The sequence below is a fragment of the Triticum aestivum genome, chromosome 5A (assembly GCF_018294505.1).
Source record: "Triticum aestivum cultivar Chinese Spring chromosome 5A, IWGSC CS RefSeq v2.1, whole genome shotgun sequence".
NCBI lineage: Eukaryota > Viridiplantae > Streptophyta > Magnoliopsida > Poales > Poaceae > Triticum > Triticum aestivum.
In genome coordinates this window covers 468,939,337-468,950,370 of record NC_057806.1, presented here as the reverse complement: position 1 = coordinate 468,950,370, position 11,034 = coordinate 468,939,337, and the positions used below count along the sequence as shown (strand labels likewise).

The 11,034-nt window shown below is 41.1% G+C and overlaps 1 protein-coding gene across 1 annotated transcript in view; it reads left to right on the top strand.

Annotated features, from left to right (window-relative positions):
* Window positions 1-10,781: 10,781 nt before the first annotated feature.
* Window positions 10,782-11,034, top strand: part of LOC123104075 (translation initiation factor IF-2) — a gene marked incomplete in the record, with an annotated part of 4,803 nt that continues 4,550 nt past the window's right edge. The window contains 1 exon segment of the mRNA XM_044525796.1: window positions 10,782-11,034. Within this exon segment, the coding sequence (XP_044381731.1) occupies window positions 10,902-11,034 (133 nt within the window).

Sequence of the window (11,034 nt, the reverse complement as noted above, 5' to 3'; positions counted from 1 at the left end):
ATATGCTCCATGACGTTCAAAACATCGTTGAAGTCCCAATTCTAAGCCGTAAAGCATGGCACACTGAACTATCGAGTAGTCATCAGCTTTGCTCTGCCAGACGTTCATAACATCTGGGGTTGCTCCAGCAGCAGGCCTGGCACCCAGCGGTGCTTCCAGGACATAATTCTTCTGTGCAGCAATGAGGATAATCCTCAAGTTACGGACCCAGTCCGTGTAATTGCTACCATCATCTTTCAACTTTGCTTTCTCAAGGAACGCATTAAAATTCAACGGAACAACAACATGGGCCATCTATCTACAATCAAACATGAATAAGCAAGATACTATCAGGTACTAAGTTCATGATAAATTTAGGTTCAATTAATCATATTACTTAAAGAACTCCCACTTAGATAGACATCCCTCTAATCCTCTAAGTGATTACGTGATCCAAATCAACTAAACCATGTCCGATCATCACGTGAGATGGAGTAGCTTCATTGGTGAACATCACTATGTTGATCATATCTACTATATGATTCACGCTCGACCTTTCGGTCTCCGTGTTCCGAGGCCATATCTGTATATGCTTGGCTCGTCAATTATAACCTGAGTATTCCGCGTGTGCAACTGTTTTGCACCCGTTGTATTTGAACGTAGAGCCTATCACACCCGATCATCACGTGGTGTCTCAGCACGAAGAACTTTCGCAACGGTGCATACTCAGGGAGAACACTTCTTGATAATTAGTGAGAGATCATCTTATAATGCTACCGTCAATCAAAGCAAGATAAGATGCATAAAAGATAAACATCACATGCAATCAATATAAGTGATATGATATGGCCATCATCATCTTGTGCTTGTGATCTCCATCTTCGAAGCACCGTCATGATCACCATTGTCACCGGCGCGACACCTTGATCTCCATCGTAGCATCGTTGTCGTCTCGCCAATCTTATGCTTCCACGACTATCGCTACCGCTTAGTGATAAAGTAAAGCATTACAGCGCGATTGCATTGCATACAATAAAGCGACAACCATATGGCTCCTGCCAGTTGCCGATAAATCGGTTACAAAACATGATCATCTCATACAATAAAATTTAGCATCATGTCTTGACCATATCACATCACAACATGCCCTGCAAAAACAAGTTAGACGTCCTCTACTTTGTTGTTGCAAGTTTTACATGGCTGCTACGGGCTTAAGCAAGAACCAATCTTACCTACGCATCAAAACCACAACGATAGTTTGTCAAGTTGGTGCTGTTTTAACCTTCGCAAGGACCGGGCGTAGCCATACTCGGTTCAACTAAAGTTGGAGAAACTGTCACCCGCTAGCCACCTTTGTGCAAAGCACGTCGAGAGAACTGGTCTCGCGTAAGCGTACGCGTAATGTCGGTCCGGGCCGCTTCGTCCAACAATACCGCCGAACCAAAGTATGACATGCTGGTAAGCAGTATGACTTATATCGCCCACAACTCACTTGTGTTCTACTCGTGCAAATAACATCAACACATAAAACCTGGCTCTAATACCACTGTTGGGCAACGTAGTAATGTGTTTAATCTTCATCATCTCGGCGGCCTTTGTTAATATACTCGGATCATATGGTGTTTTCCCCTCTCTATCTTGTTGTGATGAATTGAGTTTTTCCCTTTGAGATTCCGTTTTATCGGATTGAATACCTTTATGGATTTGAGAGCACTTGATATATGTCTTGCAAATGAATACTCGTGGTGACAATGGGGTATCATATTGATCAACTTGATATATGTTTTGGCTCTCAACTCGCGGATTCCCGAGGTGACATTGGGGTAATCTATGCATAGGGGTTGATGCACATTCTTGTCTTTTTTTCTGCGGTAGAAATCTTGGGGCACTCTTTGAAGTTCTTTGTGTTGGATTGAGTATTATGAATCTGAAATTATTTGGTGTTATTTTAGTACGAACTCTTGGGTAGATCGATCGGAAAGAATAACTTCGAGGTGGTTTCGTACCCTACAAATGATTTCTTCTTATGTTCTCCGCTAGATAGGAACTTTGGAGTGATTCTTCAGTGCACGTTGAGGGATGGTTATATGATCCAATTATATTAGCATTGTTGAGAGACTGCGCTAGCGAAAGTACGGACCCTAGGCCTCATTTTCAAGCATTGCAATACCGTTTTTGTGCCCATTTACTGTTTGCTACCTTGCTATTTTTATTTATTCAGATTATAAAAATATATTTCTACCATCCATATTACACTTTTATCACCATCTCTTCGCCGAACTAGTGCATCTATACAAATTGCCATTGTATTGGGTGCGTTGGGGACACAAGAGATTTCTTGTATTTGATTGCAGGGTTGTTTGAGAGAGACCATCTTCATCCTATGCCTCCCACGGATTGATAAACCTTAGGTCATCCACTTGAGGGAAAATTACTATTGTCCCACAAAATTCTACGCTTGGAGGCCCAACACATGTCTACAAGAATAAAGTTGCATAGTAGACATCAAGCTCTTTTTTGGCGCCGTTGCCGGGGAGATGAGTGCTTGAACGTATATCTTTACATCTTGCAATAATATCTTTTAGTTTATTGTTTTATCACTAGTTTGGTTTATAAAAATAAAACTAAAAAATGGAATTGAGGTCGCATCATATTATTCGTCTTTATAATGTCTTTTGTGAAAATGATGGAAAGGAAAATTGTGCTCAATTGATAGAATAAGAATTCTATAAAATGTTTGAAAAAAATATTTGAATGATGAGCATGGTTGCAATGTTGTTGGTATGAACTCTTTGAATATCCATGATGCTAATGATATGCAAAGCCATAAGCTTGGGGATGCTATGTTTGATGAAGTTGATATTTTTAGTCCCCCAAGATTTGATGTACAAATTTGTTATAATGATTGCATGCCTCCTATTTATGATGATTATATTGATGAAAGCGGATTTGAAGAGGTCATGACTTTATTTAGTGATGAATCCACTATTTTGGAAGAGGTTGCAATTGACTTTGACAACAAAGTTGCTTTTTATGATAATTACGGTGATGACATGTATGCTATAAAAAATAATGATAATCATGAAACTTGTCATCATGATTTTAATTTTAAATCACATGATAGTTATTTTGTTGAATTTGCTCCCACTACTATTCATGAGAATGAATTTGCTTATGTGGAGAGTAATAAAATTTCTATGCTTGTGGATCATGAAAAGAATGCTTTATGTGATAGTTATATTGTTGAATTCATTCATGATGCTACTGAAAGTTATTATGAGAGAGCAACATATGCTTTTAGGTATTGCAATAATACCAAGTTTCCTCTCTATGTGTTGAAAGTTTTGAAGTTGCACTTGTTTTGCCTTCCTATGCTAGTTGATTCTTGCTCCCATAAGTTGTTTGCTCACAAAATCCCTATGCATAGGAAGTGGGTTAGAGTTAAATGTGCTAGCCATATGCTTCATGATGCTTTCTTTGTGTTTCAATCTTTATCTTTTTTGCGAGCATCATTGAAATCTTCATGCCAAGCTAAAAGGCATTAAATAAAAGCACTTCTGGGGAGACAACCCAACACTTTTACCTACTGTTTTTGTGTGTTCACATGATTATGCTACTGTAGTAATCATGTTTTATTGCTTTCGTTTCAATAAAGTGTAGTAAGACCTTTGGGATGGTCCATGGTGATAGTTGATTTGATCCAGCTGAAAAACAGAAACTTTTGCGCTCAGGAAAATAATTCTCATTTTTAACAGAAGCGTGATAAAATAAAGATTCTTTTTGCAGAAGATTGATATATAAATTTCCTAGGTTTTCCTATTTTTAGAATTTTTGGAGTAGCAGAAGTATGGTTGTCATCCAGATCATTACAGACTGTTCTGTTTTTGACAGATTCTGTTTTCAATGCATAGTTTGCTTGTTTTCTAGTTTCTATGGCTTATATTTCTCAATATAAATTGTGGAAATAATATTCTACAGTAGGCATTGTGAGGAAACAATTATGAATCTTGCCTTTGACAGTACCAAAGTGAAATGGTTTACTCTTTATCATACTAACCTATCTCAAGAAGTTCTGTTGAGTTTTGTGTGATTGAAGTTTTTCAAGTTTTGGGTGAGATATCGATATGAGGAGAATAGGGAGTGACAAGACCCTAATCTTGGGGATGTCCAAGGCACCCCAAGGTAATATTCAAGGAAGACCCAAGCAACTAAGCTTGGGGATGCCCTAGAAGGCATCCCCTCTTTCGTCTTCAACATTATCGATAACCTCACTTGGAGCTATGTTTTCATTCGTCACATGATATGTGTTTTACTTGGAGCGTCAATTTATTTTGTTTTGATTTGCTTTTCTATTAAGAATAATGTTTTGCACCTTTAATTTCAATAAAAATGTCAAGTATAGCCTTTACCATGCTTATTTTGCAAGTCTATGTGTTGTTGTTCCAAAACAGAAAGTTTATCGATGTAGCAAAAATTCCCGAGAAAAGCCAGAATGTGATAAAATGTTGGAACTTTTTGCACAATGCTCTGATAAATTTTCTACAGTGTGGTAAATTTTCATAATTTTTGGAGTTAAAGAAGTATTGATACTCTTGCATTCTTTACAGACTGTACTGTTTTGGCAGATTGTTGTTATGTTTGCATTGTTTGCATATGTTTGCTTGTTTAATGATTCTATTTGAGGATAGGAGTATTAAATATGCAAAGGCATTTAGTATGAATGTTGAATAATAATTTTAGTGATTTGTTACAGTAGATAATTATAAGGTTTTTGCATTGGTTTATACTAATTTATCTCACGAGTTCTTGTTGAGTTTTGCGTGGATGAAGTTTTTAAGATTTAGGGAAACCGTGATATAAAAGGAATTAAGGAGACACAAAAGCTCAAGCTTGGGGATGCCCAAGGCATCCCAAGATAATATTCCAAGAAGTCTCAAGCATCTAAGCTTGGGGATGCCCTGGTAGGCATCCCACCTTTCTTCATCAATAATTATCGGTTAGTATCGGTTGATCCTAAGTTTTTCCTTCTTCACATGATGTGTAACATTCTTAGAATTTCATTTTATTTTGTTTTGCTTGCTGTTTTAATAAAATACTTAGATCTGAAACTTTTAAATAAGAGAGAGTCCTCAATTAGCTACCCATTTACTTAACTGCTCGCATGATCTTCACTTATATATATTTTTAGAGTAGTTTGTCATTTACTCTCATGCTTCACTTTTATCCTATGAGTAAATTGTTGAATAAATTGAATGTAATGAAGTTTAAATTATATGTTCATATCATGCCTAGTGGTAGCTTCAGGTTGGGTTTAGAAAGTGAAATCTTTTGAAGTCTGACAATCACAATATTGGTCATATAAGCAATTCATGAATAATTAGTATAAGGAAGAGAACTTTCACGTGCAAATACACTATCTTGGAAATCTTTTGTGATTGTGAGCCCCCATCAAAATATTATATGCCAAAATTATTGACGTTGGACAAGGAAGACAACGTAATGGTTTATGTTTGTTCATATTCACATAGAAGTTATATTGTCATAGATCCTTCAACATGTGGTGCTTGCCCCCCATCCTTGCTAGCCAAAAATTCCGCACCAAGTAGAGATACTACTTGTGCATCCAAAAACCCTTAAACCCAAATCTTATTTTCAAGAGTCCACCATACCTACCTAAGGATTGAGCAAGATCCTTCAAGTAAGTTGTCATCGGTGCAATAACGCAATAAAAAATGCTTCTAGAAGTGTTAGGTCATTTAGTGTAAGAGAAAATTGAGCGTTGTATGAACTTGTGATGGCAAAGAATAAAAGTGACAGACTGCATAATAAAGGTTGCTATCATAAGGGGCAATATAACATGACGTTCTTTTGCACTAAGGGATTGAGCATACAAACAAAAAGCGCATGGCAACCTTTGCTTCCCTCTGCGAAGGGCCTACCTTTTACTTTTATGTATTTACTTTCATGCAAGAGTCAAAGTTTTTCTCTCTATTCCTTTTTATTTTTCTCTTTTGGCAAGCGTCATGTGGTGAGGAAAGATCTAGGTACATATACCCAGTTGGATATGGGTAGCATGAGTTATTATTGTTGACACCACCCTTGAGGTGAATACGTTGGGAGGCGAAATTTTAAGCCCCTATCTTTCTATGTGTCTGGTTGAAACGTTTTGCTCATGTGTATGCGGTGAGTGTTAGCAATCATAGAAGACTATATGATGGTTGAGTATGTGGAGCTCTTACTTAAACTCTGTTGAATAAGTTGAATTACAATTGCTTGGTGACTGAGAACATAGGTTGTTGAGTTTCAAGAGAATTCGTTGTTTGAATCTTAACATGTGAACTGGTTGCTACTTTAACATGAGAAGTTTTATAGGAAAGAATTGTTGTTATGATGCTAGGAAAAGTGATTGAAATTGTCATTGATCAAACTTGTGCACTTTGCTAGCATTCACACTTCATAAATTATTTCTTTTATCATTTACCTACTCGAGGACGAGTAGGAATTAAGCTTGGGGACGCTGATACGTCTCCAATGTATCTATAATTTATGAAGTATTCATGTTGTTTTATTATCATTCTTGGATGTTTTACAATCATTTTATAGCAACTTTATATCATTTTTTGGGACTAACCTATTGACCAAGTGCCCAGTGCCAGTTGCTGTTTTTTGCTTGTTTTTTACATCGCAGGAAATCAATATCAAACGGAGTCCAAACACCGTGAAACCTTTTGTGGATTTTTTATGGACCAGAAGACATCCAGTGGGCCAGAGCAGCACCTGGGGGTGCCCCGAGGGGGATGCAACCCACTAGGGCGCGCCTGGGGGCCCAAGCGTGCCCAGATGGGTTGTGCCCACCTCGGTGGCCTCCCGCACCCCCTCTTCGCCCTATAAATTCCCAAATATTCCAAAAACCCTCAGGGTAACCCTAGATCAGAAGTTCCGCCGCCGCAAGGCTCTATAGCCACCGAAAACCAATCTAGACCCCGTTCTGGCACTTTGCCGGAGGGGGAAATCATCACCGGTGGCCATCTTCATCATCCGGGCGGCCACCACAATGAGGAGGGAGTAGTCCACCCTCGGGGTTGAGGTTTTGTACTAGTAGCTGTGTGTTTAATCTCTCTCTCTCTCTCTCTCTCACTCTCTCTCGTGTTCTTGAGATGTCATGATCTTGGTGTATCGCGAGCTTTGTTGATATAGTCGGATCATATGGTGTTTTCCCCTCTCTATCTGGTTGTGATGAATTGAGTTTTTCCCTTTGAGATTTCGTTTTATCGGACTGGATACTTTTATGGATTTGAGAGCACTTGATATATGTCTTGCAAATGAATACTCGTGGTGACAACGGGGTATCATATTGATCAACTTGATATATGTTTTGGCACTCAACTCGCAGATTCCAGAGGTGACATTAGGGTAATCTATGCATAGGGGTTGATGCATGTTCTTGTCTTTGTTTCTCCGATAGAATTCTTGGGGCACTCTTCGGAGTTCTTTGTGTTGGATTGAGTATTATGAATCTGAAATTATTTGGTGTTATTTTAGTACGAACTCTTGGATAGATCAATCGGAAAGAATAACTTCGAGGTGGTTTCGTACCCTACAAACGATTTCTTCTTATGTTCTCTGCTAGATAGGAACTTTGGAGTGATTCTTCATTGCATGCTGAGGGATGGTTATATGATCCAATTATATTAGCATTGTTGAGAGACTGCGCTAGCGAAAGTACGGACCCTAGGCCTCATTTTCAAGCATTGCAATACCATTTTTGTGCCCGTTTATATTCTCTACCTTGCTATTTTTATTTATTTAGATTATAAAAATATATTTCTACCATCCATATCACACTTTTCTCACCATCTCTTCGCCAAACTAGTGCACCTATACAAATTTCCATTGTATTGGGTGCATTGGGGACACAAGAGATTTCTTGTATTTGACTGTAGGGTTGTTTGATAGAGACCATCTTCATCCTACGCCTGCACGGATTGATAAACCTTTAGGTCATCCACTAGAGGCCCAACATGTGTCTACAAGAATGAAGTTGCGTAGTAGATATCAGCTAGAAGAAGTTCGACTACTGCAACCGCGTTGTCAAACGCTTCCGCCTTCGGTCTACGAGGGTACGTGGACACACTCTCCCCCTCTCGTTGCTATGCATCTCCTAGATAGATCTTGCGTGAGCGTAGGATCTTTTTTGAAATTGCATGCTACGTTTCCCAACAACATGACTTTTAACCGATCCATACCTTCATGCCACACGCCCGTATCATCTGACAACTTCTTAATCTAATTTCTTCTCGTCCCAGTTGTTGCAGCATTATGAAAATAGGAAGTATTTTGGTCCCCATGCAAAAGCCAATTGACTCTACCTCTTTGCAACCCATAGATCTCCTCTTGATCCACTAGGTTATTCAAAATTAGTTGGATCTCTTTAAGCCTTGCCCAAGAATCCACTGAGTTCGCCCATGAACGAAGTTATTCAAGTTATTTTTTCAGTTTATTAATACGCCTCTCGGGGCTCTTTAAAATTTCACGTTCCCATTCATGAAGATCAACGTCGATGGTTTTAGTCGGGTCGCCGGGGGAAGGGCCTACCCCTACCAATTTGGCCCGGTCTGTGGCCAACCTTACCACCTCATTCACCGTTTCCTCCTGTAGTCATCGGGCTTCAAAGTGGCGAACACTTGCCTCTGTGACAAACTTTAGCTCTCATCACACTCAATATCTAGTATTAATGGCCGATGATCCGAGTGTATATTATTTGCATTGGTGGCTCTCGCCAATGGCAATTTTTCCATCCATGTTGGGTTTACAACAACCTATCCAATCTTTCCCTGTTTTCTCCTCTTTGCAAAGTATATCAATCTCCGTTATAACCAAGGTATTCCAACCCACAGTCAACTAGACATTCACGGAAAGCTTGCATCATGGAGTTAGGACGAGGTTACCACCCTCTTTTTTTATGCACACATTATCTCATTAAAACCACCATATATCAGCCAAGGGGGTGATCCTTTGCCATGAAGATCACACAAGAAATTCACCATATACCAGCCAATGGTACGATCCTTTGTCGTGAAGATCACACAAGAAATTCACCATATACCAGCCAAGGGTGTGATTCTTTGCCGGGAAGATCACACAAGAAATTCCATGAGAGGTGCCATTGGTCCCAGGTTGGGACCCCATAGAAACTTGTCAAACCACCAGCCAACCTCCTCGCCGGCTATGAATAAAACATCAATAAAGTTGGTCGATGACTAATTCAACACCACATCAAATTCTTGCATATAAAAAAGAACTAGGCCCCTGGGCCGACCATCACTTTCAGATAGGTGCATGAGATCAAACCCTAGCTTAATACAAAGATCATCTGCCTTAACTTCATCCAAGTGTAGACAGAAAAATCACTCTTGCTCTCACCCACTCTTGCATATCCAGAAGCTCTCGAATTGCGTGGATGAGAGAACATACCACAACAATTCCATGCTAAGGGCCTGTTCTGTAGCTCGCCAGCTCCCAGCTTCCGCAAATCTATGAGGGAAGCTGGCCCAAAAGGCCCAGCTCCAAGAAGCCAGCTTCCCGGATCGAAGCAGGGATCATGTACAAAAATGCGGAGAGGGTGTTTGGGTGATCCAGGAATCGGGGAAAAGTGGAGTTGACATTATTTACAAGGAGATGCCACCGCTAAGTGACTCGAGGGGTTCACGTACCGGTTCGCTACTTCTATCTCGCCTCTGCTAATGTGTTCGACTGGGCCTAAGCCATGTTACTTGTTGAGCCGGTTGGGCTTCAGCCCATCAAGGCAGATTGGCCTGCTGGAGCGTACGAGAAGCTGGAGCGATGAGCCGAACGTATTTTTGACCGCTAGGGCTCCCATCGGAAGCTGGCGGTGGAAACGAGAAGTGGGATTCGAGGATTTGCAAGAGTTGAGGAGCTACTGAATAGACCCTAAATGTTACATTGATCCGCGAACAGTTCACCCAAGAAGAAAAAGCTCCAACCAAAAAGAATAAGAGCAACACAACACCTTACTACCTCACTAGATCCAACGCACACCCATCTAGGCTAAATCACAATCCTCCACACGCAACATCAAACCTCACAAAGACATGCTCAACTGGTTAAACACAAGGAAGCGGGAAAAAACAAATCTACTCCCGGCGCCTTGGTGCATAGGCGACAAGTAATCCGTAGTAGAGAGGTAGAAACGAAACACGACAACGAAGGGCATCGTCCTTGGAAATCAACGCCGACAACCGTGCAGCCGCCTCCGAGACGGGCGACGGTGAACCGGCAAACCCTAGCCGCCTTAGGCCTTGTACAATGCAAGATGCTTAGAGGAGGTGCTTGGCAAAATAAACCGAGTTTTTCTCGAGCACCAATGCTTATCTCTATAGGAGGGGTGCTTAATTAAACATCTATATAGTATACAAATAAGCACTAGTTCTTAAAAAAACTGATTTATTTTACCAAGCATCGGCTAAGCATCTTGCATTGTACAAGGACTTGGAATCAGATTCGATAATAGTATTAGTATTTCCCTATAAAAAAACCTATCCTATATCTCTGTGAAAGTCGTATAGAAAATTCCATCCCTCAACTCCTCGAAGGCACCGGCCTTTCAGAGAGAGAGAGGGCCCAAAGATTTGTCAAGCCCACCCGTCCACTGCCAGCCCGCCACGTCCCACCGCCTGACCTCACCGGAACCATCCCGCGCTCACCGCGCGGGCCCCACCTGCCATCCTCTCCGGTCCTGACCCGGGACGAGGCGCACGCGCACACACCCTCCAAATCCAAATCCGAGCACCAGCCAGACCCAGTCTCCAGCTTATTTCGTTTCCCCCCTCCACCTCGGCGCGCTCCCACCAGATCCAGCCCCTAGGGTTTGCTCCGCCTCCCCCGCCCCCGCCGCCGCCGCCATGGATCCCGACGGGGACGGCTCCTTCCACCGGAAGGAGGCCATCTCCGCCGTGCAGGACGTCGACCAGTACTACGGCGACGACGACGACTACGACGACCTCTACAACGACGTCAACGTCGGGGACGGCTTCC